At 40.9% G+C, this 23,289-nt stretch overlaps 3 protein-coding genes across 4 annotated transcripts; all 3 read left to right on the plus strand.

Annotated features, from left to right (window-relative positions):
• Positions 1–682: 682 nt before the first annotated feature.
• On the plus strand, positions 683–7,430 carry LOC136421925 (protein HGH1 homolog). Its single transcript, XM_066409510.1, has 6 exons — positions 683–805; positions 3,050–3,565; positions 4,014–4,152; positions 4,660–4,850; positions 5,713–5,835; positions 6,717–7,430. The coding sequence occupies exons 2-6, from the start codon at positions 3,059–3,061 to the stop codon at positions 6,822–6,824; spliced, it is 1,068 nt and encodes a 355-aa protein (XP_066265607.1). The 5' UTR covers positions 683–805; positions 3,050–3,058; the 3' UTR covers positions 6,825–7,430.
• Positions 7,431–7,744: 314 nt separating this feature from the next.
• LOC136422236 (uncharacterized) lies at positions 7,745–17,773 on the plus strand. Its single transcript, XM_066409880.1, has 9 exons — positions 7,745–7,968; positions 9,694–9,775; positions 11,710–11,884; positions 12,488–12,602; positions 13,019–13,288; positions 13,939–14,058; positions 14,668–14,948; positions 15,272–15,346; positions 16,060–17,773. Exons 1-9 carry the CDS (start codon positions 7,935–7,937, stop codon positions 16,402–16,404), a joined length of 1,497 nt encoding a protein of 498 aa, XP_066265977.1. The 5' UTR covers positions 7,745–7,934; the 3' UTR covers positions 16,405–17,773.
• Positions 17,774–17,914: 141 nt separating this feature from the next.
• On the plus strand, positions 17,915–23,237 carry LOC136421929 (trans-1,2-dihydrobenzene-1,2-diol dehydrogenase-like). Of its 2 annotated transcripts, XM_066409517.1 has the most exons (9): positions 17,915–17,954; positions 18,339–18,449; positions 18,862–18,973; positions 19,391–19,554; positions 20,313–20,446; positions 20,691–20,809; positions 21,356–21,480; positions 21,813–21,957; positions 22,341–23,237. In XM_066409517.1, the coding sequence occupies exons 2-9, from the start codon at positions 18,357–18,359 to the stop codon at positions 22,448–22,450; spliced, it is 1,002 nt and encodes a 333-aa protein (XP_066265614.1). In that variant the 5' UTR covers positions 17,915–17,954; positions 18,339–18,356; the 3' UTR covers positions 22,451–23,237. The 2 variants fall into 2 exon arrangements, with proteins under 2 accessions (XP_066265614.1, XP_066265615.1); XM_066409518.1 differs by lacking the exons at positions 17,915–17,954; positions 20,313–20,446 and adding an exon at positions 20,148–20,275 and having other exon boundaries at positions 18,308–18,449.
• Positions 23,238–23,289: the final 52 nt, after the last annotated feature.

A 23,289-nucleotide genomic window follows, 5' to 3' on the forward strand; every position in this document is an offset into this window, starting at 1 on the left:
TTTTATCGGCATAGGTTGTGGAGGAATTAGCCCGCCATTAGCACCATGTTTAAGAAAAGTCACATACAGGAGTACGTACTAGTACACTTTGAGCATGCTAACAAACCACCATACTTTCTGAAAAGCCTGAGTGTTGTGAAATTGAGTGGGCAGAGCAGTCAGTTCTTTTTGCAACGACATCATTTGATCAACTCCACATCAGCTGTGGTGTGTTAATAACGGATCCTAAAAATCTATTTGGGATAGACTTCTATGATCCGTTATTATGTTCCTGATGATTATAATAGTCTATACGCCTGCCTATACTACCTAACAATGCATCGAAATGTTTTGGGCGATCATTTGGCAAAATAAGGTAGCCTGAGTGCCAGCCTTTTTAGCTTCCGTACGCTACCCAAGCTCCGCTCCTCGCCAGAAAGGCGAGGGAAGCTAAAAAGGCTGGCGAGGAGCGGAGCTTGTGGGTAGCTAAAAAGGCTGGCACTCAGGCTAAAAAATAAGGTAGGTGTGCCTGAAAAAGGAGCTTATCCTTTTTTGAACCTAAAATGGCTATTTTGCACATTATATTTCACTGAGAACTTGCGATAACGTTACTGGTTACAGCTATGTGTACTCTTTCATGCAATCGTAATTCAGCACACTATTCAGACTATCAGGTTTGTTTCTATGCAACAATCGGAATACAGCGATGTATTGAGGTAATCAGGTTCAATTTTACAGTACAAAGGTCACCCGGAAGTGTGCGCGCACGCCGCAAAGCCGACGATTCAGCAATCGGAATATTTCATTTAAAAGAAGATAGATTAAGGTATGTCAGTTTTATGTAGTGATGTTCGTAGCTTTAGAAGGTCCGAGCTTCGTTGATAAGCATGTTTTACTCCTTTTTATGTCGGACAACAAGATTTGATGTTTAAGATATGGCGAAGGGGGAGGGGGGCAGAATACACGTGATGGATCTTTACCTCGCAAACATGTCACCAAAACCTAAAAACCTACTAGAGAGCTCACCAAGGGAAACCTAGCATCTAGAGACAACGTCTAGCGAAATAATATACTTTTTTTAGTAAAAATAAAACAAGGAAAACAACGATGTCTAGTAACAACAACATATTTAGCATTGAATTGAATTGTTTCAGAATGTTGGGACTTTGAAGTCAATGAAACAATCGGGATGAGTAATATAACGTTATAGTGAAGGATATCCACATAGACCATACTTAGAATAGTAACGATCTATTCATCACTGATATTCTTAGATATCAGTTGATAAAGTAATACAACATTAATTGTTAGTACATTGAATAATTATGTTTCGCCAACGAAACATATTGTTTTTGTAAGGTTTCTTCTCCTTCTTCTTCTTCTCCTGTCAAACCTTCAAATCGCTTCTTCTCGGTCGTCCGTCGACCAAATTAGCTGAAATTTGGTATGCAGGTAGAGTACGTGTATACCCCTAGACCCTTTTAAAATTTTTTTGATATAAGTTTTTAAAATGATTTTATGGAGGTTTTTTGGTCATTTTCAGACAAAAGTCGCACATGATGGCCTCCAGTGCCGTGGTGTTGAAACCTGAGGACCTGAAATTTGGTTTAGTTGTGCATTGGATATTTACCCAAAGGACCCCATTATTTTTTTTGGCATACACTACTTCAAAATGATTTATTTTGCAATTTTTTGATGCAATTTGTGGTTATTTTCTGTCGGTGCCAGCAAGAACTAGGTCATACTGTAACATAAGCCCTCCTACACTGAACCCATGTCTGGGACTTAAAACCAAGCAGATGTCAGGGGGTACCTCTACTAATGGTATTACAGAAAGTTATATGTACCTTATGTTACATGGTACGGATGTTATATTTGAGATGTAGGTACCTATAGGAAAGGTGACTGCACCTGACAATTACTTATGCTAATGAGGACCTAATTCGCATAATGTATGCATAAAGTTGTATGTCCCTTACCGTAAATGCTGCGGATGTCATCTTTGAGATGTAGGTACCTTTAGGAAAGGCGAACACACCTGGCCATAAATTATGCTAATGAGGACCCAATTTGCATAATCGATGCATGAAGTTGTATGTCCCTTACCGTAAAAGCTGCGGATGTCATCTTTGACATGTAGGTACCTTTAGGAAAGGCGAACACACCTGGCCATAAATTATGCTAATGAGGACCTCATTTGCATGATTTATGTTTAAACTTGTAATTCCCTTACCGGAAAAGCTGCAGATGTCAGATTTGACATGTACGTACCGTTAGCAAAGGTGATCACACCTGGCCATGAATTATGCTAATGAGGACCTCATTTGCATAATTCATGCATAAACTTGTATTTCCCTTACCGTGACAGCTGCGGATGTCATCTTTAAGATGTAGGTACCATTAGGAAAGGTGAATGCACCTGGCCAAAAATTATGCTAATGAGGACCTCACTTGCATAATTTATGCTGAAACTTGTATTTCCCTTACCATACAAGCTGCAGATGTCATATTTGAGATGTAGGTAGCTTTAGGAAAGGTGCACACGCCTGGCCATGACATATGCTAATGGGGACCTCACTTGCATAATTTATGCATGATGTTGTATTCCCCTTACTGTAAAAGCTGTGGATGTCATCTTGTACATGTAGGTACATGTAGGAAAGGTGAAAGCACCTGGACATAACTTATGCTCATGAGGACCTCATTTGCATAAATTATGCAGAAACTTGGATTTGCCCAGGAGTTATTTTGGGACAGCCCACTTCTTGCATGAGGAGTATGGGCGAAACATCCTGAATTTGCTCTTAAAGCAAATGACGGCCAGTCTAGTTTTTTTCAATTCATTTCAATGCACGTTTTCTTTGTAGTCCTTCACTTTCAGTTGTAAGCTGACACATCAAATGGAGCTAGAGTGATCAACTAAAAATGAAAACTGATGAAAAAGGCCAGACGAACCAGAGTGTACAATAGTTTTATGGATTTATTATGATTGTTTGTTTTTGAAAAAAAAACACAGTGTTTTCACATAAATTATATTTGCAGATTTACCAAAATATTATTTTTTTTACAGATCTTAACCATGGGGGACCAGCAGCAGTTGGAGGAGATGCTGCCATTCCTTTCACTGACTTCACGCCCCAACGTCCGAGCCACAGCAATGCAATACCTCCTGGGTGTCACCGCATCCAAAAACAGCGCCGAATTCTTCCTAAAGAACAAAGCGTTCATCGAAAAAATCTTATCCCTAACAGAAGACAGTGAAGCAAGCATTGCAAAAGACTCCTACCTGTGCCTTATTAATCTAACTGCTTATGGAAAGTTTTGTAAAGTGTTGTTGGAAGATTACGATCCAGTTCCCAAGTTCGTGCATACAGTAACTGACCCAGAGAGCAAGTTTGCGGACAGCGCTTGTATGATTCTGTCTAACGTTACAAGGGAAGAATCAGGAGCAGAAAAAGTGTTGGACAGTCTTGTAAAGGGAGACGTTGGACTGGCCAAAGTTGTGGAGGTGTTTTGCCAGGAGGGCTACAACAAGAAGGGGAAGCAACTGCACTACATCGGCCCTATGTTGTCTAATCTTACACAGGTAGGCAACCTGGTGGTGAAAAGTGTAATGCTGTAAATCTTTAACTTTTCACTGTGTTTTAAAGTTTGCAGTTTTGTACTGACTTTCCACTTTGAATATTTGCTCTGTCTTTCATTTTGTTCATCATTATCAATGTTTATTTCAACCTTGAAGACCCTGCAAAGCAAACTCTCGATTCTCACCGTGTCCCAAAAGAGTCCTGCAAAGTTACATGAATGTAGTAAATACTATGTGTAAAGTAGTCAAGAGGATACTGTTCATTGCTGTTTTGATATTGATACATTTTTTTTCTAGTCACCAAACATTTTGATTGTGTTGTATGACTGCAGAGTGGTTTCTGTTTCCAAATATTGTACTTAAAAACACATTCAACAGTTACCTACTTCATGTTGTAAGCTATTTTCCTTTACATTTTTCTTATTACTGGTATGTTTGATGTATGTCTCAGCTGCGGGAAGCCCGACAGTTCATCCTGGACCGTGAACGGTGCGTAGTTCAACGTTTACTACCCTTCACACAGTACCAGGGTTCTGTTATTAGGAGAGGAGGGATTGTGGGAGCGCTAAAGAACTGCTGCTTTGAGACAGGTATTGTCTGGAACTTGGTATTATTGAATACAACAGGAGCATGGAGTTAGATGTACCTTTAGGTTACTAGTAGGTGTCTGGTTAGAACCACCATATCATTCCTGCAAAGCTAAAGTGCTATGCTAGAGGATGGATCTACACACAACTGCAGAAAGGGGCTGCTGTTTTCATTATTTTGTAGTTTTGAAAAATGCTTTTAATTAGATTTGGCAGGCTGAAGTTTAAGTTGCTCTTTGATGTAATATACATGTAAACAGTTGTCACATGACTGCAGATCATGTGTGTTTTATACTGAAATTTGTGGACAAATAGTATACAATAATAATAAAATAATATAAGAAATATTTCAGAAACAGTTAACCTATTAGTAAAAAACAACTTTGCACTGATGTTATTCAACACAATCCTTCTTTTTACTTCATCTTCCTGTATAATTGCTGTTAATGTAAAAACATTTTTCTGAACTTAGATTTCTTCTTTCTTCTTTATTCCTTCTTTACTTTCCAGCGCATCACGAGTGGCTCCTGAGTGATGATGTGGACATCCTACCCTTCCTGATGCTCCCCCTAGCAGGTCCCGAGGAAATTGCAGAGGACGAAATGGAACAGCTTCCTGACGAGCTGCAGTATCTGGGGGAGGACAAGCAGAGGGAGGAAGAGCCAAACATCAGGCAGATGTTACTGGAGACCTTACTGCAGGTGACTTCAGAAGTTCAGTGCACATTGTCCCAGTGGCGTCTGTGTGGCATAGTGGCAGAGCATCCAGCTATGAACTAATAAGACCCAGGTTCAATCCCCAGTGGAGTACCCAGACATGTCCGGACATGCACCCAGACGTTGTGCCCTTGAGAAAGGCACTTAACACGGCTTAACACATATTTCCCATGTCCTAAGCCCAGCAGTAGGGTTTGGGTTGGCGTTAGGAAGGGCATCCAGCCGTAAAAACTCTTGCTACAAAAAAGACTTGTACTTGATGAGGAGTTCTGGGGCTTCCCCATCCATGTGCAAGCACGTCCAACCCCCATATGATGGGGAACAAAAGACGTTAAATTGGATTGAGAGAGAGAGAGAGAGACTTCAGAAGTTCAGTGCACATTGTGTCCTGGTCAATTCTGCCATGTATTTATTCACATTTATTTGTTGAGGATAAAACAAAATGTGGAATGGTTGTAAGAAACCCTCTCCTCAAATATTGAATACAAATATATAAGAAATTCATTGGGTAAGAACATACATTTAAAATACAAAATGGATGATGGAAAACAAGTAGTGTAAACTTTGCTGTCACATTCAAAACAATTTTAAAGTTCTATCATTTCTTAAACATTGAATCAAAAGGAGGGAAGAAATAAATCTGACATAAACTGACAGTAAAAAAAGCTTTAGGTAAGTCAAGAAATATTCCTAACGGTGCTTTGACTGGTACTCTGCCATTTGTATGGTACTAAATGTAAATGTCGGTAGAAGTGTTATCTCAGAGTCTTTGATACTTTATTTTGTGTAGTCTGCCGTGAATGTGATAAAGTCTCACATATATATCTCACCTCTGCTTGTCCCCCAGCTGTGTGCGACTAAACACGGCAGGAAGACGCTGCGAGACAAACACATTTACTACATCCTACGGGAGCTGCACACCTGGGAGTCTCAACCTGGGCTCAAGCTGGCTGTGGAGAATGTGGTACAGGTGAGATAGTCACCAACCTATTCATCTTGGGTATTCATCTTGAGTAGGGATGTCCCTGTGGCTCAACTGGTAGCTTTACAGTTGAAAATGAGCTCCTGGTTCCAATTACATGTAGTTGGTAACTGGGAGACCGCAGTTGCCAACTTGCAGACTTGGAGACCCCGGTTTAATCCTGGGAAGGGCATCTTGGTTGGAGTTGCATTTGCCTTTTGGAAGGGACGTAAAATGGGTCTTCCGTGATCAAGGAGGTGCTTTGAGCACGTTAAAGGGGAAGGGCTAGCAACCCCTCCCTATAGAAATATACCCTGCTAGTGAAACAGTAAGGGAACATGCTTACCTATGTCCCTCTATACACTTCAAGGGTGTGAACGAACGATTCACCTTGAGTATTTACCTTAAGTATTCACTTTGAGTACCGATCAGTGCAGTAGATACGCTGTTTGGTGATGAGACTGTTACATGGTAACGTAGAGTGGGACCTGCCTACCACCTTGCAAACACTTCATTTTCTCCCTCCCCCAAAATTCAATCACAGGGAACTTTAATACATTTACAGTTGTTGTTCAAGTTGGGGGTTAGTCCCTACTGTCTGCTTCATTTATGAATAGAATGTTATCTATTGTACCATTGGATGCCATACTTTGTACCTTGTACAATTGTTGTGCAGTAAAGTCTATATTATTATTATTATTATTTATCATTTCCATCTGATGTAGATGTTGAGATATGACAGCAGAATGTTTAGGCTAGTAGACACGGGATTGAGAGGTCACGCGCCCAGGTTTGATTCCTTGCATTCCTGACCAAGTGAAGTGTCCTTACAAAAGGCTGTTTAAAACTGTTTCTTATCCTGAAAAAAAAAATTGTTGATTCTGTTTTAGATTCTGATCTCTGACGAACCTGAAGACGTGAACAACCTGAATGAGGTGCAGATTCCAGAGGGGGTGCAGCAGCAACTGGATCAGCTGCAGAGGGAGGAACAGCAATAGATGGAACATCTATCCCCCCAGAAAAAGAAGCAATCATGACAAACCTTGTTAGCTACATTTCAGCCAGCCAGACTGAATAAGTCTGATCACGATTACTTGCCTGAATTATGGATGGCTGCTCAGATCCAAAAATGATTTTTGACTATTTATAATACAGAAACTTGTTCGTTTTTAATATATGTAGTATAAGGCTCTTCCATGTACCTAAATAGATATCTTTATTGATATCTATGTTCAATGAAGGACACCCATATTTCATATGGAAATATTGTACTTAAGACAGGAACTTGATAAATAGATTATTATTAAGCCTTTCTTCATGCCATTATAACACTGATGATAATTTTACTTGTTGGAAATGATTTTGTTTTACAATCTCATTGCAGTTCTTTATACAAAATGTCTATTCCAACATATTCTTGGCAAATCTTAAGAGATCTGCACATACCAATGCATACTGTGTTGGTGTGTTACGCCAATTGATGGTGGTAGACTTGCATGTGATTCAGATTAAGACTAATGCATCATACAAAGGTCTTTGGAGATTGTCTAGACCCATCGTTTACTTCAAAGACAGTTGGATTAAATCAATAATCCTATAATTCATCCATGTCAAATCTGTTTTCTTTCAATTCACACCATTATGAGTCTAGTGCCCATGTACTTTTTCAATTATTTCTTTGTGTCCTTGGCTTGGAGAAAAGGACGAACCAGATATGGTTACTATAGGGGCATAGAAAATATAGATACAAATTATAGATTGAAGTCGACTGCAATATTGACTAGTTTGCACAAGACATAGATAGTTAAAAGCAAAACGATTTAAAAAAAAAATACATGCCAATTATTATAATTCTGCAAAGGCAACATTTTCATCCCCCCCCCAACTCAACCGTTGTTGGTACGTCCCTAAGATATTCTAGACGGACATACGATACGGAATGTTCAACTAGACAAAGTCCCTGTGACGTAACAAAAACAAAGACCAGTCTACAGTACTGCAATGGCGGATGGCATGACAACAGTTACCGTACTTGCTTGAAAAACAACTTGTACTGTAACTGCTTTTGCTGAAAAGGCCTTAAATTTGCTATTAACAGGTCTCACCACATGAGATGTAAATATTTGGTGGCTTACTTTGAAGGTAGGACGTTTGTCTTAACTGTTTGATTAGAAACTATTCTCTTTAAGTCGTGTTGTTTGTGATTTTCAAAACGGGGATACAGTGACTAAACAAGACATGCTGTGACGAAAACAGTTACTGAACATTAAGTAGGTCTTCTTTTTCGAGTATTTCTCGACTGTATCTTAAAGTAAGTTGTCTCAGGACCGTTACATGCATAAACTCCTTGGTAAGACCAAGGAGTTTAACCTCCTTGGTAAGACGTATCGGGTTCCATGTAGGTGTTTGTAACGCTGGGTCTCCAGTTAACAAGGTTTCATCTCATTAGAGACTCGGATACATTACGATCACATAACTCACTTGATATTATCACGATGTAAAGGATTTCTAACGTCAGTTGCCACCGTATTCGTGAGTTTTGAAAGCATTAGGGACATATCTGTGTCACGCCATGCACTACGTAAAAACATTTTGTACACATGGGACTTTCCGTTCGTAGTACATGATGTAACATGTAACAGTTTCCTGAGATAATTCTTCAGTCGATGTTTAGGAAAGTCCCTATGTCTGGTTTCTATAGGTGTACAATAGATTTTGTGACGAGACAGTGGTCAACCAATCGAAAGACAGTTTCTCTTCCCCATTCTAAAGATAGCTCACTTCCTCCTTTTATTATAATGAAGCTCAGAATATGATATAGGCCCGTCGAACTTGGTGTTCAGCTACGAGTGGCTACACGTACTTCGTGAATCTAGCTCAGGTAAGTTGGCTGAGATTATATGAACATCCAGCCAAAAAAATCTTAAGAAAATGTTGCACGACTTCTAGTTTATTCTAGACTTGAAGAACATGCATGTGCTAGCTGTAAGTACAGTCACGTCCCAGTACATGTAGGTCACGTCTTGTTACAGGCGCCGTATCCATACAAGTGTGACGCAGTGTCACATATACGCCAGGTAAGATATTGCAGTAACCCGCAGTTGTATATTCATGTGCTTTTGCTATCAGTATAGACATGCACAGTTTGTGAGAGCAGTATGTTTATTGTGAAAATTTCTGTGCTCTTTTAAGATTTGCCCTGAAATTTCATGTGAAGAAATAGTCACCCATGCAGGCTTTGAGTAGTATAGAGAGCAGTGTGACAGCCACTGAGGAGGCTTAAAGAATTATTTCTAAAGACTTGCGATGTTTCTTGGTCCCACAGTGATTGGTACCCAAATAATCAGTACGATTCAGAATTTTTTTATACAAACATAAATGTAAGGTGCAATCACTGCAATGTACGTAGTCACCGCCATTCAATGGGAATATGTGCACAAGAATGGCGTAACTCTTCTTTTTTTCTTAACCATTGACCTGATTAGACTAGCTTAGTTTGCTCTATCCCATGCTTCAAAGACCAAAACAAGCCCAGGACTTTCTAAAGTAGGACGACGCTTTTCTTGGTAAGATTTACCAACAACGCAATCATTTCTCCCCGCCATTTTCTCGTCAGAAAATACAGGTCAAAAGAGTTCAAATGGAAGCATCGCCCCAGGGCACAGGTGTACACAAACGTGTAGGTAGGGTCGGTAGAACTAGGTTGATTGTCTACTGGGCGGTGGTGACAAGCAAACGGTCTGCACACCTATTTATAAGTGTGTTTTAGCCTCCCAGTGTTGTTTAACGTGCAATGTAGAGGCAAGAGTGGGAGTGTACGTTTGTACATAGGTGTCTAAGAATTGTAAACTATGTTTTCATGTCCAGAATCTCGCACGAGAGTGAACATGTCTGCTAGCGTATGGACAACCGTCGCCGTGCTCGCCATGCTGGCTGCAGTTGGGTCGGGGTAAGTCTGAAATGCGTTGTTTCATGTTTGTATGTTTCTATGGTTGTGTGTGGTTGTTGCTATGTTGTATCTTTGGATGGTTATGTCGAAGATATACCCTCGTATCCGTACCTCTCCTAGCCTACATTAACGTAAACAATACAACTTGTAACCCATTACTACCTCATCGATGTCTTCATATATACCAAAGAAGCTGCTATACACCTTTTAAGATCACGGTGTAATCTTCTGTTTCTCTTTTTGACGTCTTACCAACAATATGACGAGAACATTCGGACTATTTTTGCCCGGTTATGCTTGATCACCCACTCCAACATTATGCTAAATGTTCAAGGTTGCCAATAATAACTTGTACTTTTACTATTATTCTATCAAACATCACAACACTGTGACTGTAGTGTCACTCAATATATGATTACTACCGTACGGTGGAAACTTTTCTCAGTGACGAAAAAAACACATGTATAGCACACAGGACGCTATATCAAAATACCTGGCTATAGCGTTCCATGTTACTGGTCGGCATGGTTATTCGGTCAAGCGCGACTGTCTTTGTACTTTTCCCTTCGGGCAAATGAACTCGGAGGCCACCAAAGGGTTGTTTCCCACGTCCAACAACATACCCTTGTCTGATTTCGAAGCAATCTTACAGATATACAAACTTCGTTAAGTCGCAGCAACTAGCTTTAGACCCATAACAAACGACGAAGAATACGAAGTTAAAACTCATCTCCTACAGTTTTTACGGTTATTACGATAAGAAAGAAGAAAGCAAAACGTTTTAAGTGTAGCCTATCTTTAGCAGTTAAAACTCACATAGACAGCAATTTGTTTATGGTCCCTGTCCCACCAAAATAGCACAAAGGTTTTGTTATGGTGTCAAATGACTCATATATCCGTGCCTGGCGCTTGCTATACAAGACTTGATCAGGAAGTTTTTGAAAATTACGTTTGAGTGTACAAATAATGGTTACATTTGTATAAAGTTGATTTACAATTTTAACTTAAAAGTTTTAAGGAATCTATAGATTACTCTCTTAACCTTACAAAAGCTATTAAATGTTCAGTCGATATCAGAATGCCAGAAACATAGAGCGCAACCTGCGTGTTACAAAACCGACCTTTACAATATAGCACTGAATAATTTATGGCTCGTATCACTTGGAGAGGGTATGCGTTGTTACGATGTGTCAGGCAGTCATAACGCGAGCATGTAGATTCGAATATTTTGCAGTAAACATTGATTTTTGTCTGGAAAAGTTCTGATTTTTTGTTTGGATCTGTGTTGCCAAAGTCGAGACCTATAAACAGGAACTACATAATAAACCATTCACATTCTATGTTATGGAAAAAAGAGGCCAGAATGGCAATGCGTCAATCAATGTATCTATTCATCAAATATGTTATGAACTAAGCAATTGTCAAACCGACCGAACAATAAATCAATCAATCACTCAAACAATGGAAACTATCATATCACTCAAAACGTGAAACATGCAAAATACGGCGGATGTCTGGCCTGGAAATATGCATACAAACAGGCACTAAAAATCATGATGAATAACATCTCTGAAATACATTAATATTGGTAATATTATTCTAAAAGACTGGGCAATATTTCTTTTGCGCTTTCGCATCAGATTTTGAACTATCCTAAGGAAATGTAATACTATGTAGTTTTGACATTAGATATTTAAAGTTATACATCCCCATTACATTTTCCGTGAGAGGCCCAGAGAAAAGACGCTTGACAAAGTTTGACAATTCGAATTTCTTTATGACTGTAACATCAGTTAACTATTCTACAAGGCAGTGAGTTGAAATTATAACCTGTCGCAAAACAAGATTCACACCATAGCTTTCCTAAGGAATTTATGTGGTTAATCCTATAAGCCACGAAAGCTATATTTCCTTACGATATTTTCTGTCTCCAGGTCCAATGAAGGAAAGAACCCCTTCATATCGGAACAGGAAGCGCACAGCTTTGTGGGTAACCACCGGTCCAAGCGGGGTTTGTGGCAGTGCCTGTTCAGTAGCATAGAGGAGGAGTGCGCCCATGAGGGGTGCAGCTTCGAGGAGGTCCTGGAATGCAGGTCAACATCAGAGTCTGTAAGTAGTGATGGGCACAGCTTTGTGTATACAAAACATGTATGTATGTAAGACTACATGTATACGTTTATAGTTAAAGAATCTAATCGGGTCTGAAACTTGTTTAAGTGGAAAAGACATGACTGACAAGATGCATGATAGTGAAAACTGGAAGCTGAACGTTTGTGATTGCTTCATCTCTTCAATAGAGCAAGCAATATGTTGATGATGATGTTTATGGATTTATTAGGACTTCAATGTAATCTGTATATTTTTTTGCATCTTATTTTTTGTCTGTTCCCCTCATGACCGGGCCTCATTGAAAAGTGTCCAGCACTCGACAGCAGGCCGATTTAAGTTTTTTTTTTATGAATAAAAATGGATGTTTATACTATAGAAAAACCCACGACAAACAGGAAAACAAACATACAACACTAACTACAGTACTACAGTGCAGCTAATCTTCATGGAAACCGAACATTTGGAGAGCGAAACATTCTGCAACGACAGTGCATGGTTTCAAGGTTTCTGCAGTTTTAAGGGAAGTTGCCAGGGGAAATCTTTCGAAGCCATAAGAGACTCTTGATTACTGGTTCACGTTTTGTTGTATCCATTTCACTGCAGCGAGAGTACCTGATGACGCTGGCCTGTTGGCTGTGGCCCTGCAGTACCGGGTACAGGTGCCAGGGGGTGATCCGGGATCCCATGGGAAGCGGAAGTCACTGGAGGACCTGCAATCGTACGTAGTCTTATGAAAACATAAACTTTGTTCCGCAAGGCTTATTTGACAATTGTATTTCGAAGAAATGGTCATTTCCTCCCCTAGGCTATTTACCAACCGTATCTGAATCCATGATTACCTTTGTCTTCGTTCTTCCTTGTTTTCAACTTTACATCATCCTAGCGACTTCTCAACGGCGGAGCCTTGATTGGGCTTCATGTTCGAATTGCAGCTATCTAAAATTATTTATATTATATATATTTTCTATGAAATTGAATTTTAGCGGCACTTTGGGAAAGTACATGTTTAAGCCCAGAACAAAGAAGACCATTTAGTAAACATCTGTGTTTTTGAAATTTATCAGAGGGAAGTGGTGATTTTGTGCCAGTCAGTATAGTTAGATTTAATATTGAACCTTTATAATTCTTTTCCAGCGGTGTGCTTCGGTTCGACGTCGTGCCCCCACGGAGGCCACTGCGGGAGACCGGACTACTGCAGCGGCTGTGAGCGGGGCTATGAGAGCCCGAGATGCGCAGGTCAGAAAACAGCACTGCCCGTCACACACTGTTATTACCTTCGCCAAGAAGGTTATGTTTTCGGTAGCGTTTATGTGTGCGTGTGTGTGTGTGTGTGTGTGTGTGTGTGTGTGTGTGTGTGTGTGTTAGTGTGTGTGTGTGTGTGTGTTTGTGTGTGTGTGTATGTGTGTGTGTGTGTGTGCGTGTGTGTGTGTGTGTGTGCGCGCGCGTGTGTGGAACTTCCTAGGCCTGTTCTGATACCTCGTTGTGTCTTTTTACTATTCACACTGTCATCCAGACTAATTTTGAGCGTCTGCGATCAATTGCCATCGACAGAGAGTACCAATATCCCCCAGTTCTGTTTATTCATGAAAAACGAGATTTCATTTCCCTCAGACTGAAGTGTCTACATATTTTCCATGGTGGGTAGAAATACTTCATGCATATCCAGTACAGTGTCTGGATGGTTTATACCACAGGGAGGGTGTGATTAGGATGGAACAGCTTCACACAATATTTTTCTTTTTACACTTTTATATACTATAAGTATAAGTTTATCAATGTCTGATAGTTTGCCGAAAATCTAACTGAGACTTGTTAGCTTTGATACGTTCATCTCGTTTGAAAAATAAGTTTGTCACTGGAGATACGGCGTTATTTGCAGATATCAAATCATCAGAAAGAAACCGTAATGTGTCACACAATGTAACTGTTTCTCAAGCAACTTGGTAGATTTCTAGAAGTCGCTAACGTTTCAGTTAGCACCCACTGTCGTTCGTCAGTGACGTCTAGCCTTCATTGACGTAAATTGTAACCTGTGTTTTATATATATTCTACAGATATCAACGAGTGTGCTGAGAGGCGCACCTGTGATGACCACGCCACCTGTGCGAACACAGACGGTAGTTACACCTGTCGGTGTGCACCTGGATACGTGGGTGATGGACACACCTGCGCAGGCAAGTACCTGTATCATAGGCTATGGCCCAACTCCGCGTGTGTGAATCGGGCCCGTGCATATAGTCGGAGTAACCTGGCCTCTACAAGGCTCCAGACGTGGCTGGAAAGAATAGAAATTGGTTAAAAAGAGGAGTTGGCCAGCCGATGGCATGGATACAGTTTTTCTGGCGTGGCAAACTGTATCTATCGGCCGGCCAACTCCTCTATTTGACCGTTTTCTATTTTCTTTCCAGCCACGTCTGGAGACTGGTATAGAGGCTAGGAATAGCCATACAGCGCAGCACACCAGCTTGGCAGGCACGCAACACGGCAGCAGCTGGTTACATTAAGTAGCTACATGTCCTACCGAAAAAGACGGGCAGTTTAAAGCAAAGATTACGGCGAGAGTAGAACAGAACAATTTTTAAGATACCAATTACATTCCTTGTATACTGTAAAGGGAGAAATGTTCGCGATGGTTTTAAGTTCGTCGTGAGGTCACCGTGAGAAAGCGAAAATCAAACCACCGCGAACATTTCCTCTTTTACAGTATTTAACTTCTCGTCTACCCTTAGGAGAGACAGATGAAGTAGATCAATACTTTTAACATTGCACTTTATCAATTGCAGAGATCACAACTACTGCGAAGTCAACTACATCAACCACGACTGATAAACAGACGACTTCCACCCAAACCTCATCCACAACGACCACAACGACCGCCAAACCAACCACCTCGGTACCAACAACGCTTGGGAGGGCGCCATCTACCGAAAAGGCTGCAGCGGTGCAGGTCACAGGATCCGCCAGAACGTCTTCACCGGAAATGACGTACAAGACTACGGAGGATCCGGAAGTGCTGGCAGGTGCAGCGGAGCTATCTGATGTGTGTGGAGACGATAGACAGCAGGTAAGAGTTAAAAATATTTCCAATCAAGAGATCAATAGATTGATCTATCGATTATTTTTGTTTACATTGGTTAACTCTTACTAGAGAATTCCTGGGTGGATTGTCTTAATATTTAGTATGTGGGTAGGTCTTCATGATGAGACCTCAAAATCATTAGATTGGGAGGGCACTGGCGACTTTCTAAGGTATTGCAGCAGAACGTCCGGCCTTGATATCTCGTGTTCTGGAGAAGCTATGGTAATGAGTTTTCAGTGGTAGATAGTTTTGTTATCTACTGTGCTGGATCTATGTCTGAAACTACTATTTCTGTACACCCTTCACAGCCCTGTGGAAAGCCGCCTATGCTACCCGTCGAGAAGACCATGTTGATCCTCGGCACTGTAGCCTTTGCCTTTGCGGTGAGTTGATACCAACACTGCACGAAATGTCCTCGGATCCTGACGTATCCAGACAGGAGAACTCGTAGATCCGGAACCTCAGATCCGTAAGAATCCAGACGAATACGGGGGCCGTATTGTACTAAAACAACTCAAATTTACCTGAATTAATTTGCACGTGCCAGTGGTATACCGCATCAGTGTACCACTTGCATATGTAGTTTAAATTTGATGTAAATAAATTTGAGTTGTTTTAGTACAATGCGGTCCCCGTATCCGTCTGGATTCTTACGGATCTGAGTTTCCGGATCTCCGAGTTCTAGATCTCCTGTCTGCATACGTCAGGATCCGAGGTCATTTCGTGCAGTGCCAACATCACAATGTGTCTTTAAGCACTTTTGAGAGATTTTCAGCTCTAAATTCGCAACTTGAATCAGACTTACACAGAGTTTGCTGGTCTTTATTTATTCATTTTCGACTTAGAATATAATACTAGCAAGTCCGACATTACGTATTTTCAATTGCAACTCTGGAAAAGTGAGCAACATGTACCACATTTGCAGAATTACAACAAACTGTTATCTTTAATAAAACGGATATATCCTTACGAATACCATACAGCGGAAAGAAGTAAAGACAGCTGCATTAAACACAGTTTGTTTATCACAGTATTGAATCAAACTTGGGCACTAATAATGCTTAAGGTTTTGAAATTTCCATTCCTTTTTTTTCAGTGCGGCATTGCCTTTCTAATCTACCACCGGAAGCTCAAGAAAGTGACCTTCCTCCCTCCTTGGTTGGTCGGGAGAAGGCAAGAAGAGCCACCACCTCCGTACAGCGAGACGAACGTGAGCGTGATGACAGTCGCCACCAAAGTCGTGCTGCCGCCGGATATCAAGATCAGCACCACGGACAAGGACGAGCTGCCGCCTGGGAACGAGATTTCCGACGAACTCCCGCCTGGGAAGGATATTCCTGACGATCCAGTGAAGATACTGCCACCACAGGAAGCGGATGTCACGGACATTGAGTTCATTTTGAAGTCGAATGCGCTGCAGGAAAAGGCACCGATGAACTAGAATTGGGAAGAGTATGAGATAGTATTTATGGTCAATATTCTGGCCATAAGGAGATACCTTGACTTACTTGACTTACGTCGAGTGCCAGTCCTCTACCACTCGAACCACTAATCTCCAAGCAGATCTCCACGGTGCGCCGAAAATCGTATATATGCTAGCCAGAGAGGGTGGTAGGGGGCGGACTGGAGCTTACCGGCTGACCGGAGCTTCTCTGGCTAGCATGTATACGATTTTCGGCGCACCGTGGAGATCTGCTTGGAGATTATCGAACCACTATGTCAGCCCAGAATCATCTATCCTCCATTGCCTTTTCCAATGCCTCAGAGGGTAGGACTGTATCATACGGAGATAGGATGCTGTTATGTAAATACATATAAGAACAGTCCGCGGTGATTCGATAGGCTCTACCAGCCTCCGCGGGTCGCTGGGAAAATATTAGAAATTGGTCCAATAGAGTCAGTTGTATGAAGGGAGTCGGCTACGGAGAGAGGGTCAAATATGCAACCTGCGAATGAACCCCTCCATGGCCAAAGTCCCGCGGCAAATATTCACCCTATAGCCGGCGCGGTTAGTCTGGTAGAGACTAGTGATTCGACTTTGAGGTAGGGAGAAAATGAAGTGTTCACGGTAGTTTTATTTCCCTTTTGAAACAAGGCGGTAGGCGGGAAGAAGACAGAACGAGCATTATCGCGGTCGTTTTAAGTTTGCGGTGATCATGTTTATACATGTACTATGGCTATTTCAGGGGAACGGGCATTATGCATTACATTGTTAACCGTAGTATGCGCATGTAAATAGCCTTACCTTCAAAAGGCATCAGATTTAGATACTGTAGACAAGTTGGTTTTAAGATCACTTTTCTGTTGTACGCTCAAAGTATATGTTTAGTTGTACATACTCTTTGTCTTGTGTACTCTACAAAATCAGTATTTGGTTAGTCGCAAACCTCGAGAATATGGCCTCGACCGTTGGTCGTGGGAGCTTGTGGTAGCGTTATGCAAATAATAGGTTTTAATCGGCAGAGTTGTGCCACTGTCTTGCCGTATGCACTTTGTACATTAATTAACTTTGTAACCAATTACATTCAATTTTCTATAGTATTTGCCAGTGTGGGCTAAAGAAGTACGATAAATGTCTTGTTATCAAATCTGGCTCTAAGATAAGATCAAACTCTATGACTTGCTTTTCACGGTCTGTTCAGAGTCATTATAGTGCGATAATGATTAACTACAGCTGTTATGAAACAACTGTAGTATTTGTGTTACTATCCCTAGTATTATCTAGTGCATTATCTTGGTGAAATAACATACATATGTCCAGGCTGGCCTGTAATATTCTATCTATCAAAATAAAGTACTTGACGTCTTAAGTTAAAGATCATTTTCTCCTTTCATTGGGTAGAGAGAGAATCTAGCACCTTTTGTCACAAATATCGTACTGCTAGTTAAGTAGGTCAAAACCTCCTCGGTCAAAGTCCACATTAGAGGGGCGGGGTCAAAGTTTGCAGCGGTGGGAGTGTTCCCGATTGATAGCTCAGGAAATCGTCACAGGTAAGAATGAATCTGTCAGTGAAATTTTAGCTTTTTTTTCTTAAGGTCACCAGCAAGCCGTTCATGTTTCTTCTCCTTTTAGTTGTTCTCGGACAAGTAGAGTACATTCAGTTTACTGGAATTGTTGCTATGAAATTTGCATACGTTGTATCTTGTATAATCGTTATGTAAAGTAGTTGTACATAAAGGTATATTCAACGTAATTCATGGTAGTGTGTTAGCCATGATGGCCCAACGGTTTAGCCTGAGTACCAGCCTCCGTAGTGACCACTGGCTCTATAACCACGTTAGCAAGCGACAAGAATTGAGCCAGCGGTCACTACGGAGTCTGGTACTCAGGCTACCAACGGTTCCGAACAATGGTTGATTTCAGAGTGACTATAGTACAACAGGTGATTCAACATGGCGCCGACGCGTTGGGGTTTCGTGGCCACAGGAAGAATTTGCAACGATTTCAAGGTTGCACTGGACACCCTGCCAAGGGACGAACATCAGGTGAGCATAATGCTTGTTTGATTCACAACTCAGTTTTATCTGCACTATGATACGCATATTCCAGCATTAGATTATCCATTAACTATTTTCATACGGAGTAAGTGAGAAAGTAATTCAGGTTCAGCCTTTAAAACCCTTGCCCTTTGGGGCCCCCGGGTTGCACATTATGTATAGATCCTGTATGTGGGTCCGGAATACGTCCGGGTTGGGGGTATTTCTCAACTGAACGGGTCATATCGCAGTGAAACGCACCGAATGCGGAAGTATCTATGCCACAGCAGCGCAGAAGAAATCAAGGGAAAACGAACTGATTAAGAAATCACGTTGATGAAATAAATTGCGTAAAAAAACGCCAGGAGGACAAGGGTTAAAGTTTATTTTCCTTATTTCTTTCTCCTCCTGTGTCTTACAGATTGTGGCTGTGGCATCTAGGAGCCTGGAAACTGCCCAGAAGTTTGCTAAAACTCACAACATCCCAAAGGCATATGGGTCATATGCAGAACTTGCAGAACAGGAAGATATAGGTTCGACAATTGAATTGACTTGGCAAATCTACAGAAAGTCTCATGCCAGGCTAGCTTTAATTCCACACCCTGACATTATAATCTTTTACATGTATTGATAGATTGGATTAGTTCTTTAGAATTTGCAGATATAAGTGATAGTTCAACTGTCGTTGTACTCGGTACAATTGTCAAACAATATTTTAAAGTTCTTCTTCTGTATCTGAGTTATGAGGTTATAATGCTTAAACAGTTCGATATCAGAGCGGTATAATTGAATCTGTATAGAAAACAAATCAACAAACCTTTGTCTCTACAGTCTTGACAGTTATGTGTTTTAATAGGTAAAAAAGAAGCCAATAGAGATTAATTTGTTATAAATGGGTTTAGTAAACTATTGTGTTTGTAAATCTATTACTTATAATCTTGTTACCCCAGACGTGGTGTATATCGGTGCAGTCCACCCCCAGCATGCACCAGTGACTACCATGATGCTCCAGGCGGGGAAGCCTGTCCTGTGTGAGAAGCCGATGGCCGTCAACTCCCGAGAGGCGCGGCAGATGATCGGCCTCGCTAAGGAGAAGAACCTCTTCTTTATGGAGGTAAGGCTTTCTCCATAGATAAGCATGAAAGTTGGCAAAACATAATGAGAAATAAGCTGTTCTCCAACTCAAAGAACTTTCAAAGAACGGCCGAATCACTGGTCTTCATATTTTCGTTGTGTATCTTCGAATCCAACATAAAAAAAAAAAAAAACTAGCTTGCATCTTATGACTGATAAGGGAAGATCTCAGGGAGTTCGTTACCGGAATAGATGTTCAAAACTTGCAGAATCTTTCCACATCTAAAATGACCAGTGGGAAGTTCGTTACGTTTGTCTGGTGATGAGCCCTTGCAGCAAACAACCAGTCAGTAATAAGTAGATGAAAATATGGCCTCCTTTATACTATAGGGTCTAGTAGTTATAGCTTTGTTTATGTTCTGACTAAGGCTATTTGGAGCCGATACTTCCCGGTGCACGATCGTTACATTTCTCTGGTGTTGAGCTTTCGGAGAATGCTTACTAACTGAGACAGAAAACAACCAACCACTACCAGTCACAGAAACCAGTCACTAATGAGTAGCCGAAAACACGAACCCTTTTATACTTTAGAGTCTGGTTTTAAAATGCAGCTTTGTTTGTGTTCTGATCAAGGCTATATGGAGCCGATACTTCCCGGTGTACAAAAAAGTCCGGGAGATGATCAACTCTGGTGCTGTGGGAGATGTAAAACTGGTCACCGCATGTTTAGGAAAGGTTGTGCCTCAAGCTAAACTAGAAAGGTCAGTTCTGTGTTTTTTGTCTTGTATTTACCATTAGGCTATTAAGAGTCGCTTCTTCCAATCGTACAAGAAAGTCCGTGAGATCGTCGACTCGGGAGATGTCGGAGATGTAAAGTTGATCACCGCATGTTTTGGAAAGAATCTGCCAACAGGTGTATATAAGCAAGAGAGGTCAGTTGTCATGATTGGGTCATGGAGACTCGTCCTGATCTAATCACATGAATCCGTTTACCATACGTTACATTCACCTTGTGAATAACGCCACTCACTAATATGAGTCACTCAAAGAATTGTCAGTATGTTGTAACCTAATTTTTGATCTTCTTATGTCCGGATCAGGAGCGGGATTGCTTCTGCAAAAGCCTGATAGACTCCGAGTATCACGTATTCTAGTTTTACACCTTTTTCTTCACAGATCCGTAGCAGGAGGAGGATTGCTTGGTTTGGGGATCTACACTATTCAGTTTGCCACCATGGTGTTTGGAGAGGAAGAACCAGAGGACATCACTGTCAGTGGACATCTCACTGATGGGGGTGAGCTGCACTAAAGGTTTTAGATCTATATTATCATTATTCAGACCAAGTTAAAGCCGGTTTGTGATGATAGACTTGTTCAATTTCAATATGCCTTGCAGATGTTTCTCCCTTTATTGGCTTCACAATAAGAAGGTTTTGCGACCTTCTGACAAAACTATGATACATGTATCTGGTAATCACATATTGCTTTTTTGTGTGATACGATTTATCCCAAGCCCGTTGCTTACTTGAATTGCACAAGACACACCTGCACAAAAAGCCCTGGAATTTTCAATATCAAGATCCAACAGATACAAAACACGCAAAGGAAGATACTGTGTCAATTTACTCACCTTGCTAAAGGGAGACCTGCAGCACAGAGGGCGAGCTCGAGGCCCACCCACAACAGGAAAGAAACTCCGGGAGCTAAGGGAGCTCGCAGGATGCATGGAAAAGGGGAGGAAGATGAATAAAGACTGAATGCAGCTGCAGGATGTTTCAACTACTGCAGATGCAGAGATCAGTTGATGGTGATGATAATGTTGCTTACTTGATGTTGCCTAGGTGTGGACGAGACTGTCACCATTGTGCTGAAGTACAGTGGAAACAGGATGGCGACCCTGATCTCCGGTGCATCTGCAAACTTGGCTAACGAGGCATATGTCTACGGCACGAAGGGCTCTCTCAAGGTGTGAAAAATTGAGGATCATCGGCCCTTTTAAGGATTTTGATAACTTAATTTGCTACCAAAAGGTAGTAAAAATTCAGGACATTTTAGACACATAAGTGCCAAAAAAATAAGCTAGACGTTCTACTGTTGCTACAATCTTTCAAAATATATCTGCTGCCTGATGCCATTGACCAATTTGTCACAATTTGCGTCGCAAGCAAAAAGTCATTAAAAAGCGCTTAAATGGTTAGACATGCTACAGAGTATACCAGGGCAATCAAAACGGATTTAAACATAATGGACTAACTGTACAAACATGAGTAACTATTTCATGTCATTGATGTTTTGCAGATCCCAACCTTCTGGTGTCCTACAGAAGTGATCGCTCCAGACGGCACACATGAGTTCCCCCTCCCTCCACCAGAGAAGCCTCTCAACTATGAAAACACGGGGCTGAGGTTTGAGGCCATGGAAGTTAGGAGGTGTCTTCAGGAAGGTCAGGAATAGATAATTTCAATCCCAATGTGCCAATGTAATCGCCAAGCTGTTAATTGATATGTCAGGCCTAATTTGAATACTAGCAACGCTCTTTATCAGCCTTCTATACGAGTGTCGAGTTCAGATCATGACCTCAGTAAAAAAAAACGGAGGTATTATTCAAGTCTGTGTGTCTGAGTGACACTGTGAGGTCCTCAGGAGGAGGAAAAAGTTGATCTAAACAAAAACCGGAGACCAGCAGGATGGGAAGGTTGCTTTTGCCCGGGTCTAAAGTTATACCGCATACACAGAAGTAGCTATAAATTCAAAGAAATCAATAAGAGAAGAAATGTATAACAAGTCACGGAGATTTCTTTTAATCTTTTTTGAAATTTTTTGCAGGTTTGAAGGAGAGTCCTCTGATGACCCACGCCATGAGTCTACAGATAGCCGGTATCCTGGACCAGACGCGTAAGGTGGTCGGAGTGGTGTACGATCAGGACAAGGAGTGAACCAACCGCTCAGCAGAACTGGAGGGGAGACAAGGCTCATAAATACACTGAGAATAAAAGAAAAAAAAAAGCAGAATCCAACTTTTCGTTATGCTGGTTTATTTTCAATTTGGGGCAAATTTGCCCAATTTGCATATATTTGCTTAAAGAGCCATAGAATCATGATGTCCCACCTGGACTATCATCTAACGTCATACTAAAGACGATTGAGAGACATCAAGGCTCATCAAGCTATATCATTCTATGATACTGGACTAATCCAGTAGGGCTTATTATGTCGAGGATGTGCTACGAGACGAGTTTTTCAGGTTTCGATGATCCTAGACAATCTCTAAGAAATTTAAAAATGCAAATACTGAATGAATTGTTTCTCTGATGTAACAGCCGTTGATGTGATGTATTAGACATATGCAGATGAAATGAATGCTCGGTTGTGATTTAAAAATTCTCTTTAATTTCGCTTCTTTCATTAAAAAAGTACCACTAGTACTGCTGGGTAGATATTAACGTACAAAACCTTTCTCAATGAAAGTTGAAAGTTTATCAAAAGTCGAATGGGTAGTTTGTCGACTGTCTTCTTTTGTTGTTAAAAATTCCGATCATTTTCTATTTCAAGTGACTCAATCCATATGTAATAGAAATAAATATCCTCACGCCAGTCTTTTTTAAAAATTTTCCCAATTTTTGGTATATTTAGTATAAGCATATATAGTAGTTCAACGCAAGACGTTTCCTTATGCCTGTGCGTTCTTCCCCTTTCGCTAGAAATAAAGATTATCACAATTTTTATTTACTCGTTTATTATCGTTTTCCTCCATACAATGATAGCAGGTATAATT

Source organism: Branchiostoma lanceolatum, chromosome 16 (assembly GCF_035083965.1).
Source record: "Branchiostoma lanceolatum isolate klBraLanc5 chromosome 16, klBraLanc5.hap2, whole genome shotgun sequence".
NCBI classification, from domain to species: Eukaryota; Metazoa; Chordata; class Leptocardii; order Amphioxiformes; family Branchiostomatidae; genus Branchiostoma; species Branchiostoma lanceolatum.

Coding starts and splice junctions, on each gene's coding strand:
- LOC136421925 (XM_066409510.1), top strand. CDS start 3,059: ATGGGGGACCAGCAGCAGTTGGAGGAGATGCTGCCATTCCTTTCACTG. Junction 3,566..4,013: donor TGTTGTCTAATCTTACACAG/GTAGGCAACCTG, acceptor TGTATGTCTCAG/CTGCGGGAAGCCCGACAGTT. Junction 4,153..4,659: donor GAACTGCTGCTTTGAGACAG/GTATTGTCTGGA, acceptor TTTACTTTCCAG/CGCATCACGAGTGGCTCCTG.
- LOC136422236 (XM_066409880.1), top strand. CDS start 7,935: ATGAGATGTAAATATTTGGTGGCTTACTTTGAAG. Junction 12,603..13,018: donor TCACTGGAGGACCTGCAATC/GTACGTAGTCTT, acceptor ATTCTTTTCCAG/CGGTGTGCTTCGGTTCGACG. Junction 13,289..13,938: donor TTGTGTGTGTGTGTATGTGT/GTGTGTGTGTGT, acceptor TATATTCTACAG/ATATCAACGAGTGTGCTGAG.
- LOC136421929 (XM_066409517.1), top strand. CDS start 18,357: ATGGCGCCGACGCGTTGGGGTTTCGTGGCCACAGGAAGAATTTGCAAC. Junction 20,447..20,690: donor GGTGTATATAAGCAAGAGAG/GTCAGTTGTCAT, acceptor TTTTCTTCACAG/ATCCGTAGCAGGAGGAGGAT. Junction 21,958..22,340: donor TAGGAGGTGTCTTCAGGAAG/GTCAGGAATAGA, acceptor AATTTTTTGCAG/GTTTGAAGGAGAGTCCTCTG.